This window comes from Mesoplodon bidens (genome assembly GCF_964165515.1).
Source record: "Mesoplodon bidens genome assembly, chromosome: X".
Lineage (NCBI taxonomy): Eukaryota > Metazoa > Chordata > Mammalia > Artiodactyla > Ziphiidae > Mesoplodon > Mesoplodon bidens.
The window spans coordinates 100,374,610-100,389,235 of NC_138163.1; the positions used below are offsets into that span (position 1 = coordinate 100,374,610).

At 35.0% G+C, this 14,626-nt stretch overlaps 1 protein-coding gene across 7 annotated transcripts in view; it reads right to left on the reverse strand.

Moving 5' to 3' along the window:
• KDM6A (lysine demethylase 6A) overlaps window positions 1–14,626 on the reverse strand; it is a 208,524-nt gene that overhangs the window by 45,993 nt on the left and 147,905 nt on the right. The window contains exons 9-17 of one of the 7 annotated variants that reach the window (XM_081222344.1): window positions 14,088–14,181; window positions 11,251–11,377; window positions 6,172–6,270; window positions 5,806–6,025; window positions 5,110–5,244; window positions 4,507–4,662; window positions 3,847–3,942; window positions 2,836–2,937; window positions 1,779–2,174 (exon numbers count right to left, since the gene is read on the reverse strand). In XM_081222344.1, the coding sequence (XP_081078470.1) occupies window positions 1,779–2,174; window positions 2,836–2,937; window positions 3,847–3,942; window positions 4,507–4,662; window positions 5,110–5,244; window positions 5,806–6,025; window positions 6,172–6,270; window positions 11,251–11,377; window positions 14,088–14,181 (1,425 nt within the window). The remainder of the gene's footprint in view (window positions 1–1,778; window positions 2,175–2,835; window positions 2,938–3,846; window positions 3,943–4,506; window positions 4,663–5,109; window positions 5,245–5,805; window positions 6,026–6,171; window positions 6,271–11,250; window positions 11,378–14,087; window positions 14,182–14,626) is intronic. The other 6 variants (XM_081222345.1, XM_081222346.1, XM_081222347.1 and 3 more) reach the window with 6 other exon arrangements.

The window sequence follows — 14,626 nt, forward strand, 5'->3', positions numbered from 1 at the left end:
TATTAACTACCAATTATACCTTAGCATTATAGGCATTCTAACAAAAATCTCATGTTATCCTTTTAACAATCCTTTAATGTTTAAAGACACTGAACCTCCAAAATCCCATTCTCTCACCAACCCAAACAATTCTCTCCTATTTCTCCTGTGTTAATTTCCTCACCTTACTTTCTCAACCTATAACTATTATTTGATTTACACTTTCATCATACCCTCCTCCTGGAAAGACTTTATTCACTTGGCTTCAAGGGCATCCATCACTCACATTCTCCTAGATCTACTACTACCCTCACAGGTCACTCCTCTTCTAGTTTTCTTTGCTAGTTCTTCAATTTCCTGACCTATTATACTGGAATGCCCCAAGGCTCAGTTTTGAGTTCTCTTCTTTTCCCAATCTATTCTCACCCCTTGGTGATTTCATCCAGTCTCGTCCATCTTTCCTAGTTGATCAGGCTAACTTAGTCTCCCTCTTTCTCAGCTAATCCTGTTGGTTCTACCACCCAAATGTACCCAAAAGTTGACCACTTCTATTGCTGCCACTCTGGGTCGAGCCGCCACCACCTCTTACATGGATTACAGAAGTAATCACCAAGTGGGTCATATCATTTCTCCTTTTGCCTCCTTTAGTCTATCCAGAGTACCAGAGAGCATCCAGGCGGATCACCTCACTCCTCCATTCAAACCTCCCTATAGTTTCCCATTTAACTCGGAATAAAATCCAAAATCTTTACAATTGCCTACAAGGCTGAACATGATTTAGCCAGCCTGTTTCCAGCTGAACCACATTTACCTCTCTTCTCACCCTGCTCAGCCATGCTTGCCACCTTGATTGTCTCTGAATATGCAAAACACACTCCTGGCCTTAGCGCCTATTGCTCCTTTCTGCTCCCTAGACGTGGAACACTCTTATCACAAGTATCTTCAAGGCTCACTTCTGTAACTCAGGTCTTTATTCAAATATCCCCTTCCAGTGAAATCTTCCCTGATATTCCTATTTATAACTGCAACTCCTCCTCTACCACCAGTCTCTAGTACTCTCCAGCTGTGGTTTCTAGTATATTTTTCCAGAGAACTAATTGTAACATTACCTAATATTCTATATGTAATGCTTATTTACTGTCTGTTTACCTACATGAATTAACATTTTAAAAGTCTTAGAAAAAGAACTTATCTCAGTTTTATCAATAATATAAAGCTAGCCAGCAATAAGTCAAATATTTCCTTAGAGCTAGTAAAAGTATAAGTAATTTGGCAATACGTATTCACAACATTTTTTTTTAAAATGCTCTTTGACCCTTCAGTTCTGCTTTGGAGCACCCGCTCCATGGAAACAATCCAAAATAGAGGGAAACTATGAAGATAAATATTCAGAAGTAAAAGCTTTTTCTCCCACCAGAGTGAATACTTACCACTTAGCAAAGCACCTGATCTTAAGTAGGTACTATGTGCAGAAATGAACTAAGAAACATCACCATAAATTGCTTAAGATGCCACTGTAAATTAACAGTGGGTTTTGGGGGAGTTCTATGATCTATTTTCTTTCTTTTTTTTTTTTTTTAGAAATTTCTAACATTATCTGTGTAAATCTTACATGGAAAAGAAAATATACTCACATACATGGATACCGAGTCACAATGTAGTAATAACATCGTAGTACTATAAATGCTTATAAAAACAGTTCCTCAAACTTTTATTTCTTCTTCTCTCAAAATGCATAAAATCAAATGAAGACAACTATTATGTGAGAAGCCAACAAGGCAGTCAGTCCTTCTTATTACCTGAGTGGAGTTAGATAGTTGGTTTTTCCACGGCTCCTCTGCGCTGCTGGTCAGGTTTGTGCGGTTATGAGGTAGAGTGAGTGCGTTTCGCTGCAGGTAAGGCACGTTTCCATTACTTCCACTTCCTGTTATGTGATTATTGCCTATCAAAATAGTGTCTGTACTTCCCAGCGTTCTTGATGTGCTACAGGGAACATGGCCTGCAGAAAAGGGTCCATTGGCCAAAGGCTGCCCAGGGCAGGCAGGGCGGACTCCAGGCTGAGAGACGCTAGGCACTCTGGTCAGAGCAAGCTGTGGCTGCTGGCCAGAGACTGAGTTTGTAGGCAGTGATGAGTCAGCTGTTGGCCCATTAGGAATCCCAGCAGATCGTACCTGTGCAACTCCTGTCTGTCTCATCTGTCAAAAAACAAATGAAAAATAAATGCTGCCTGTGTGGTCCATAGGGGACAGAATCAGAATATGAAGAATATATAACTAGGTAATCTCTGATTTTACCCTAACATTTAATTTCTCTAGGTTAAAAAATACCTTTTCAAAACAAGAAATTGTTTCTTCACATTTAGATTAGCTTCCTCGGAAAAGCAAGAACCTACTTAATTTTTAAAGAAATACCCCTTTAGTAATGACAAAAGAAACCAGCTGAAAATTATGGAAAGGAAATCAAATTTACAGGTCTTTCCCCCATGACAAAATAGGGGATCTCAAAATTCCATTCTATCACATTTATATGCCAGATTCTCTGAGTTAAACAAGCTTGAAAGAACCCCACCTAAGTTTAGGATGTAGCTTGTTAAGTATTAAATAATATAAATAAAACTCATGCAGAATAACATGTAAATAAATAATAAAATACTAAGTCATGTTCAAAATCAAATTTATTGCTGTTTTTTCCTAAAAATCTGTCCATTATCAGTACTTTAAGAAGCACAGATTATTCAATTCCACCAAATGCTGGTGGAAAGTAGAAGTGGGCATGAACATACTCTAAAATGATGTTCCAGTCAATAGAAATATTCGAAATGGTAAAAAATTTTAGGGGAAAAAATGCTATACACACTTGATGCTGCTGCATTAAGACAAACTGACTTTCCAGCTGTTCCAGCATCAGTTTCTGTGCTGGATTTAAATTATTTCTATTTGCACGGAGCTGTTCCAAGTGCTAGAAGAAGAAGAAAGGAGAATACAGTCAAAGACACATCTAAGAAACAAGCTCACTATTCTAAGCAACCCTTTCCCTTGAAATGAGTAGATAAAACTCAGAATGCTGTCTAGTCAAAGATACTGATTTCTGACCAATGACAATCAACCCCAAGATGAAGTCCTTTAAGAAGTTTGAGAAACCTCAGAAGGTTTACTGTAATGTGATCTTTGAGATAAGTGTGCATGAAATTCTACTCATCAGTAATTTTCAGGATTTACACAGAAAGTACTTTGAGCTTAAAAATGCATTGTGACAAGTACCCTCTAAGAAGCACTGTTTGGAATAGGAAAAGTCTGAAGACAACCTGACTGTCCAAAACTAGTGATCTGCCTAAATAAGTATGAAACCTACGTAAAGAAACATGATGTAGTCATAAAAGAATAAGGAAGCCCTTTATACACTGACATGGAAAGGTCTGTAAAATATATTATTAACAGTATATATAGCATTCTATCATTTGTATAAAAAATGGAGAAAAATAGTAATATATGAGAGAAAGGATGCATATTTGCTTGTACATGCATGATATATCTCTGGAAAGACAGATAAGAAACTAATAACACTGGCTGTCTATTAGGAGGGGAACTGAGTGGGTAGGGGCAGGAATTAGATGGAGAATTTACTTTATATACCCTAACCTCATACTGAGGCAGTCTGAACCATGAGAATATATTTGGCGGGGGGGGGGGGGGGGGGAATGAATTATCTCTATTACTCTGGTAAATGTGGGTTCATTTTACTTATGCGCCTATTTATTGAGCTTACTGCCATTAAACTTTAAGAATTAATAGTTAAAAAACTTAAAACTTAGTACCTCTACTCTTCTTTAATAGGAAAAACAATCTGTCAAAAGCATATCTTACATACCTGTAATTTCTGTGGTGTCAAACACCATGAATGACCTTGTTGCTGTACTGGAGGATGTGACACTGCATGGCCACTACTCCAATTATCAGAAGTATTCTGAGGAAAATTGATAAAAAAAAAAAATTAAAGAATATTTGGTTAAATCCATAGAGTTAACAATAATGACTAATGGAGGCCAAATGACTTTGAATTGGAATATTTATATATAAGAAAGATGTTATGACATATAGTTCTTTTAAAAATACTTTTACATGCATAATAAATTTGGAAAATCATAAATTAAGAAAATATTGATTCTTTAATAAGCCACCCAAAAAGGCCCACCCCTAAACTATGGCCCAAATGGCTAACCTAAATACCACACTGTCCACTAGGTCCAACATTAAGTTTATTTCAATGTCAGTAGAAGGTGATGATGAAAAGTGTGTTGAGATCTTAACGGCAGGGAGATGAATAAAATGATTTGATGAATGCAAATTTATCCCTACTTTCTATATTTAATATGATGCTAAGAATTTGGGATAGAAAAACTCAAACCTTTCACTCTTTGATGTCCACAGATTTAAAGTAAAGGACAGGAGATGTTCAAACTGCACAAGTTCAGGGCAGTTAGGAGTTTCTTTTTTGACTGGGATTTTTCTATTTCTCTAAAATATATACCTTTGTTGGACTAGATGTTCTTTTCCTCTTGGCAGGACTGGACAGGTCATCTACTTGACTAGAAGGAATCATGTGTAGTGGCAAGGATTGCTGTGAAATTGGTGTTTGACTGAGGCCTAATACAGGTTCAGTATTTGGATGATGAGGTTTACATGCCTAAGAATCACAGAAGGAAGACAAAAATAGGGTTCTATATATTCTTAATTCATTCCTTCAAATTTTAAAACTTTACAAGCTGCATACTTTTCAAAGCTATGTGGACATCGCTGATGGCAATTATTGAAAATCAAAATCAAATGAATCATCAATGGAGGAATGTGTACCTTCCTTTGAAAAACTTGCTTTAAAAAATAAACCACTGCAGCATTACTTTAAGAAACCTCCTTCAAAATCATGAAAATGCACAAAGGTTCTAAACTGGCACCCCAAAATTTCTTCCCATATCAGAGGGAGTTTTAATTTGATCTAGATTCCCTTCACAATTAAATCAAGAGGCTTTTCATTAATGAAAGCCTCCTGTGCTTAGTAAAATACGCTTGACCACTACAGATTGAAAAGAACCCTTAAAGCTGGGCACCTGCAGAACATAACCCAACTTCTCACCTGCTGTGCTGTGTTCATGGCACCCTGCCTGGAGGTAAGCTCTGCGGGGATTGGTAGGCTCCACGCCTCCTCAATACTAGGAAGTAATTTAGTTTTATTCTGTAGACTACCTTGTGGAAGGTTACACAACTGAGCCTAGGAAAAATTATGTAAAAAGCAAATTTAACACAAGCCTAATTGAGTAAGAGCAAGTCCACTAAATCTTCCTAAATGCTATAACTAATTGTTTTTAAAAGAAAATAGATTCTTAATTTGGGGTTTCAGAAAGATACTAAGTATAATGAGGGAAACCGGAATATAAACCTTTGTGAGAATTAAAACAAAGCTGAGCTCTGTTTTCAGAGTTCTTATAGCTGTCTTCTCATGAAACTCCAAGCAAGAGTGAAAGACAGTGTTTGTGTCCTTTTCTCTAAAATGCTATGACAACTTAAAAATGTAGACAGTACATAGAAAAAAATTATGTAAATTAATATGCATCAACAGAGTAAATGTGCAAAAGAGCATCTTTCAAAATACTGCATATCTTACTTAAAATGAAAAGTAAAATAATATTACAAGCTATGGTATGTTTACAAAATATGGAAACAAATTATAGACATCAAAACACAGCTAGACAAACTTCCCAGCCACCCTCCTCCTGCCTGAGTGTCATGGGGAAATATGTGCCTTTAAAAAACTGCCATTTAAACATTTTACCTGTAAATACTTAATTCGTGCTGCAAGTGCAGAGGTATTACTACAACTTTTGCTTCTGGTTGCATTTAAGTAGCATTTAATGGCATCCTGAGGCTGGTTGCAGGATTCGTAGAGTGTGCCTAGGTCCATCCAGGCTGCAGCATGGCCATGGTCCAATTGTACAGCACAAATATAGGCCTGTAAAGCATCCATAGGCTGATTTTGCTGCTGATATAGCACGCTGGAAAGAGATATTAAGAAAAAATAAGTTGACTAAGAAGAACTGCTTAGCTTCATAGCATGATATAAGCCATGAAGTATACTATATGTGATGCAACCATCTTTGTGTATCAATTATAATACCATTATTTTTATACAAAGTCTTACCCTATTGAACACCATGTATCTGCACTTGCTTCTGATTTATCAATAGACTGCCTGTAAGATATAAAGGCATCCTGAACTTTCCCAATACTTGAATAGCACCTGAGAGGGGAGGGAAAAATCAAGAAAATATGATTAATACTGATTAATTAATTAATTTGCTGAAAGGATGGACTGTATGTCAAAGCAAATAAAAACCTAATAAGCTGACATATTTATGTGAATGTGTGTACATACATGACAGTAATAATGTACATTATAATTAACCTTTCAATAAACTATATTATAGTCTATCTGACAGTGTTTATCAATACAGCATGCTTTAGCACCTATTAAAATAATTAAAGGCCATATCACTTCAATATTATAATACTGAGTTACACACACACACACACCCACTACTCTACTTATACAGCTTGATCTCTGGTTTTCTACACAGTAAGAACATAGAGTTAAAAACCAAGAAAAACACTCTATGTTGGTAAGACTTGCTGAATCAGATTTCAATTCTCCTTTCTTAAATAATGAGGGCAAAAATTCTTTAATTCATACAAAATACAAACATAAGAAATACTATCAAGCTAACTATCAAAAATAGTATAAAATAGGATTAAGTACAGAATTTAATGACTAGTAAGGGTAGCAAGGTATGATTAAAATTTCAAGGACCTGCCATTTTCTTAATGTAGATGTACCTGATGGATACACAGAACAGCAGCTGAAATTATAAATACAGAAATTATCTTTAGTGTTTGGCACTAAGGGAAAAAGAAAAAAACAAAATCCAGTTCGTCTTCAAGGAGCTTACAATTTAGTTGAGGATTGAAGACACATTATAATTGTCATGATGCCATATCAAATGGCTAGCACAGACAATAACTGGTCTGAGAATTTAGGGTAGACACACTACCGGGGATTTAGGAAAGACAAGAAAGGGAAGGGTAAGAGTAAATAAAGGAACTGAATATGTGTAGATGCATACTGTTTACATCAGTGATACCCAATTACCAGCCAGTATATGGCAATTTGGCCAAGCAAACGAAATGGAAAAACAACATACACATACATATATAAATTTTCCATTAAATGAATATTTGTATTGTAATTGACTTATGCTGAAATACTATTGACTGAGTAAACAGCAAAAAAAAAAATTTAAACATCAAGTACTCCAAAAGTGTGGGAACCACTGATTCTGGCAGAGAAGGTGAGAAAAGGCATTTTGAAATGCTGCTTGAACAATATGAGCAAAACTTAATATAAGATAGCACAGATACAAACAGTAGAGGATTTTAAATCCAACCCAAGAATACCCTGAAGTTTGTTCTTCTAACAAGGGGAATGGCATGATGAAAGTACTTTATAGGAATATTAATCTGCTAACGACAAGTAGGGATAAACTGAAAGGAAAATAAGTTATGGACGGTAGAAAAGAAGGCAGTTATATTCACTGGTTTGGAATACGCCAAAATTAGGATGAAAGTAATGCAAGTAACAACAAAGAGAAAGACAGGAGAAACAATAAACCAAAAAAACAGATAAAGACTTTGTGGCAGAATGATTAGCTATTCATGGGGGTGGGGTTATAATTTAGTTTTTAAGCCTGATTAAACAGAGGAAAAAAATGGTGATATCATTGGCAAAAATAAAGCAGAAGGAGCTGGTTCAGGGAAGAAAATGGTGAATGAGATTTGAAACATGCTGATTTTGACATGAGGTGTGGACATTAAAATGGGAAATGTTAGGTAAAGAATGGGAGATGTGGTCCTGGTGTTTAATACCTTGAAGTGTAGAAATCTAGATTTGGAATTCATCCATATGAAAGAGAGGGTATAAGAACATAGGATACCAACAAAGGAGAGGTAAAACTAAGCCTAAGCAATCACTAATATTCTGGTTGGGGCAATATTAAGAAAGGTGAGTGACTGAGACAGAGAAGGCAGTGTCAGAGAGCATCTGCAAACTGTTTTATGAGAAGGGAATTCAGGACAAGAGGTCATTAACAATGCCAAACAGGGACAGACACCACAAAGAAAGGGAATGCTTAACAGATAGTAGAAAACATGCTCTGTTTGTTGTTATTAAATCAAAGCCAATCTCAGATTTATAGACAAATTTGCCTAACCGCTGGGAGGAATAAGCAGTAATTCCCAAAACCAATGTTTTCATACTTGATTCCTACAAAATTAAAGTAGGAAACCAATGTGCCCAAATACAGATGTCCCAATCCAACTGCCAACCACTTTTCCTCTAATAAAACTTAACTAGGTTCCCCTGACACAGAGCTGTGTAATTGAGAAAGCACTGGGTGTTGAACCTAGGATCTAGTCCCTGCTCTGATATTAGTTACCTGCTTGACTGTGACCTTGGACAAAACATTTTACTCCTCTGAGCTCACTTTCTAAAACATCTGCAAAATGACAAGGTTTACAGGGTGAACTAGGTGACCTCCTGGTCCTTCCCAGCTCTAACATTCTATAGTTCTGGGATAACAGAGTCAATGATTAGTACCAGTTTAACAGCATTAACACATTACACTTTTGTTATGATATACACATGCCAAATGACAAATTCAATCTTCAACACAGACCTGAATGCAGAGGTAAGTAATAAAATGCCTCAGAAATATTAGGGTCATCAAATCCCAAAGTTGCTTACTGACACTTGAGATCTTCCTTCAGAACTTTAATAACTTCTAAAATACAACTTATTTATAAAAATTTTCTCACAACAAAACAGATTTGAAGCAACACATTAAAAGTCAGCAAGAGAGGGTAAGAAAAGTAAACGTCAAAGAAAAAAGTCTAAACAGTCCTCAAATTATATTACAGATAAAAAATAATGAACACCAACATGATAATCTTGAACCCCAAAATAAGTTAAATTGTAGTAAGTATCCTTTAATTGAGAAGTCAGTAAACTATAGTTGGAAAATTTTACCCAGAAAGATTCAAATAAAAGCATCTCAATGATTTAAAATGTAAAACCAGTTAATGCGGGGGGGGGGGGGGGACGGACGGGGACCTCCTACGGAACAGTGATCACCGAGCTGAAAATTACAGCATTACTAAGATAGTGATTTTTGGGAATTCCCTGGCGGTCCAGTGGTTAGGACTCAGCACTTTCACCGCCAGGGCCGGGGTTCAATCCCTGGTCAGGGAACTGAGATCCCGCAAGCGACGCGGCCAGGAAAAAAAAAAAAAAAAGTAATTTTTGATGTTTCGTTATATATTAATTTACCATGCCTAGAATTAAGAAAAAATTATATTAAAAAGACATCCACACTATTGCACTGTATTAAACTACTGATCTTTATCTTAGGTCAAAAGGAAAATACTTTCTAGTACACATTCCTTTTAATCTATATTAAAAGAAATTTTCATATATAAACTTTAACACTAGAGGCAATGACTAGGCAAGGCCCTACTTCCCAGTACTAGACCTCCTTTCTGGTCACTGTATGAAGCCTATCACTGCACAATACTTATAGTATTATTAGTAATAATAGTATAAAACTAATTGTATAGTATACTGACAGAGCTAGCTCCAAATGCAAATGGTGTTCAGTTAGTTCATTTATTCCATTTACTGAATAGCCACTTTGCTAGGCAGACAGATACAAAGATGGTAAGATCCAGTTTCTGCTCCCAAAGATCTTTAGTGAAAGAGACAATGTTTGGACTCTCAAGCTTTATTAATAAGCAACCCAATTTACATGATTTTACAAGCTTGGGAAGGAATCAGAAAATCCCTACTAAAAACAGCAACTTTTCCACTCAACTCTTATTGTATATTATTAATGAATAATCAAAATTTTTTAAAGAAGGAAACATCTTAATATTATTCCCTCTCATACAAATATACTTTGCTATATTTAAAGAAAAAAAATGAAACCATACAAAATACTAAAATTTAACGTGACTATATGGCAAACTCACTTCAAGTAAAATACTATAGAAAATAGAGGAAAAAAGCTTAAAATGAAAACAAAATAGGATAATTTCCGAAGAATTCATAAAATTAAAACCTTTAGAATGGGAAGGTACCTAACAGATAATGTAACCCAGGGCTTCTCAACCTCAGCACCACTGACATTTTGGGCCAGGTAATCTTTTACTGTAGAGAGCTGTCCCACTAGATGCCAGTGGCACTCCCCATAGTTGTGATAACCAAAATGTCTCTACAGACATTATGAAATGTCCTCTATGGGGCAAAATGCCGCCCCCCCCCCCCCCGGCATTGAGAACCACCAATCTAATTCTCTTATCAATAGAAAACTGAAGCCTCAAAAGGTTTAACTGTACCATCCGTGATTCCACAAATAGTAGCCTAGCCAAGACTTGAATCCATGTATCTCAGCTCGTAGTCGAATGATCTTTCCACCATACTGCAAAAGCTAAAACCAATTAGGAACCAAAAAACAATCTGATAACGGTCCAAAAATATATTCTATCAGATTAATACACGAGGTATGTTTCAGATAATCGGTAAGCAAAATTCAGACATTCGAAGTACAAGAGAAGTTTATAGGCTTGCAAAAAACTATTTTCACTACATGTCACTTCTCCTTTCCAACAAATCCAATAATAATGTATCTACTTTCGACTGTGATTTGAGTGAGATCTACTATTAATGTCCATTCTACGGTATATAACACTAAGCAAAATGATAACTAGCAAAGTTCTACTGACTACTGGTAGTCACCAGGTAGAATGAAAAATTCTCTGTTCTATTAAACAGACATATAAAGAAAACACTAGAAATCAAAAGGAAAGGCATAAATAGTTGAATGAAAAATTACTATCTGCTATGACTTTTTAAAAACCAGCAATAATTTAAGTCAAATGAAAATTCAATAAGCAAAATAAGAAACGTCCTAATAGACCAGATGCTGCTGTAAGAAAACCACTACATTCAGAAGCTTTCTTTTATTTTTTAACTTCTAGAAATCTGTTATAAAATACTTAAAAGAGAAAATACACTGATCAAGTTATTAGTAAACTAATATTTTAGATCATAATTCAAAACTCTTAGCTGGAATAAACAAAAGCAAAGCCTAAGTGTCTGATAAATCAGTCTTACCTTCCGAGGAAATACCAGGACTGGCCAGAATTAGGATCTGCTTCCAAGGACTTTTGGAGATACTGAATAGCATAGCTTTCCTTGGTGGCTTTATCTCCCAGGAGATCCACAGTATGATGCATCCAACCTATAGTAAGTGATTAAAAATATTTACCTAAATGAGCTAATTATTCTTCTATTTTAAAGAATACCAAGCAGAAAACAAACAAGTAAAAATACTCTTTTCAGTAAATTTATTCATTTAGCTTGGCATACACACTCCCAAAATTTAGAACTGTCAATTCTGGCCTAAGAAAGTCTGTTTTTAAAGTACAGTCAAAGCTATGAAGAACTTCCATTCCAGAGAAATTAAAACAATTTTAAGCACTGACTTATATCACTTAGTAGATTGCAAACTACAGTTCTTTTATTCTCTGATTTCCGTACTTGAAAAGATTACAAGGTATAAAACAAAGAATATAAAGATGTTAAATCTTATTCATTGTTCTGTGTAAAAATTTATGTGCATTTAAGAATCTCCAAGACAGTCTATTAACCCAATGTTTATTTCCAAGGAGTAAATATAAGCTATATAATCAATGATAGTTCAGAGTAAAACACACACATACAATCCCACCTTATTGGCACTGGCTACATATTTTCACACCTTATAAAATAAAAACTATAAAGCATTTGACAACTTTTTAAAACCCCAAGGCTGTAAGGAAAGTCCATTCAAATGGTGCAAATAAAAACGGTACAAAATGGGTAACACAAATGTTTAATAAATAAATTTAGATAGTGCATAATCTCGTATGTGGAATCTTAAAAAGTCGAATACACAGAAGCAGAGAGTTGAATGGTAGTACCAGGAGCAGTAAAGTTGGGGAAATGGGGAGATGTTGGTCAAGGTTACACAGTTGAAGTTATGTAGGATAAGTAAGTCTAGAGAACATACAGCATTACAACTGCAGTTATTAATATTGTAATATATACTGGAAACTTGCTAATAAGAGAGTAGATCTCAGGTGCTCCCACCACACAAAAACAAATGGTAACTACGTCAGGAGATGCATATGTTGACTAGCTTGACTGTAGTCATCATTTCACTATGTACAGGTGTATCAAAACATCATCTTGTACACCTTAAATACAATTGTTATGATAAATAAACAAACAAGCAAGCAAGCTGGCTATGGAAGTAATCAAAAGACTGGATCATGGACTAGTGTATTCTATACCTTCAAGGCACACAGGAATAACGTGATTTAATTTGCCAGGGAATCATATTTCAGTTGTGAATCAATTCAAGTGCATAAAACCAAGCTGTTCTTTGTGTATAGTCCACAGTACATAAAACAAATAAGGACCCTTATTTTCTGGCATTTATTATAGTTGCTGTGCTCCAAAAGACATTTTAAAAGGATTGAGTTACCATGTTTTACAGAAATATAAGTCAATCACACATCTATTCATCTGTTCTTCCCTTACCTCTCCTACTATTACTAGTAAGAACAGGACCCACAGTAGCAGGCTCTAAAATGAGTTGCTTAAGCAACAGTGACAAAGTAGGAAGGATTGATGTGCAGGCATAAATTAGACTCAATTAGGGGAAGTACCTTCCCTTTCAAAACCATGAAAAGTTTACCTATACACCCTGCCAAAGAAGACAGGTAATTCAAACGATTTCAATCCATTTCTTAAATTTAAAAGGTATATATGCATTTTTTGCTATTGACACATTCCTCACTGCAGCTAATTAAAAAACAGCTTGTATTCAAATATTAGCTGAATGAGTAAGCTGTCTGAAGACACCACTTTGTTCTTTTTACTTAAGAACTAACACAAAAGCTTTTTTGCTGTACTAATAAACTTGTTTTAATTTAAAGATACAAATTCACATTACTCAAACACTACATGTAATCATTAAAAACAAAACTTTACTATAATTTTTAAAAGTATGGATAACTCAAGGAAAATTCTAACCAGAGATTAAATTAAAAACAAAGCTAAAAATAAAACTTTTATATGAAAGCAATGTGTTTATTTTGTATAACTGATCACATAATATGCATTCATATCATGAAGATAAGTGATAAAGTCTAAGCTTAAATAATTTTAAAATTACACTAAAAATAGTCACATCATGAAAACATTCATATTACTACAACGGTGGCTAAAACTTAAGAGTCAATTATTTGCCCAGACCAAAAACAAATTTTAAAAAGCTGGGGGGCGGGGGGGAAGCACGCACCAAATAAACCCCCGAAATACCAAATGCAGCCAAGAAACATGACTCAATAACCAAGCAACAAAATTAAATGTTGGAGAATTCCATCATTATCTTCTTGGTGATAGTGACACATTATATCCAGACGACTACATTCCTTCATCTTCAACATTACAACAGAACTGCATGTGTAGAGAAACTATATATAGTGTTAGATGTTCCACAAATTCTTACATAAAATGCTTTAGTTAATATTATCAACAGAGCTATGAAAGCAAGCTCACCAACCACTAAGAGACTTTAGGTAAATCACTTAACTTCATTGAGTACTAAGCATATCTGGCACAAAGAAAGTATTCAGTCCCCCTCACCCATGGGTTAAGTACCAGAGTATAATTTTGAGAATTTAAAAGGACAAGTTGCACTAAAGAACTGTAATGAGATTGACTGTGAGATAGACAATGCTCGGCAGAAGGTGGAAACATGATGGGTTCAGATTAATTCTATCAACTCTGGGGAAAAGGAAAGAAAAGAAATAGGGTACATGAGCCACGTATTTACCATCTGTGACATGTAAAAAACATAAAGAGATATACTTATAACACACTAAATGTATATTATTACATACCCAACTGTTGTAAGACAGTTGCTTTTACTTGTGCAGAAAGGTTTTCTGTCTGCAAAAGTTGTTCATAAGCTTCCTTTGCAGAATGATACTTCCTCTAAAGAGCAGGAAAAACAGATTTAAAGAAAATAAAATTAACATCTTTAAAGAACTAGCTCATATGTTAAGTTTTATATGATACTGATATTTTAGCGTATTTTAAAAAATCAACTGAAAGAGAAAAGTGCCTTACTGAATGTTTCTCTAACTCTAGACAGTTGGGGTTAATAGGCCATGTCTCAGAGTATCTAACACCAGTAAAACATTTGATATAACAAAGTATCATTAAAACATGACCTTTAAGAATTTGCCAAATCTCAATAGTTTAAAAAAAAATCTCAACCTATTTAATAACATAAATGATTTCAATTTTACTTAATAACACTAATGAAACCAGACAAGTATTCTACTTCCAAGTGCATCATCTGTCTACCTAGAAATACAAAGTTCCAAAGCAACTTAACAGGAACAATAGAGCACATGTCAAAAGTGCTTTAAAAAAA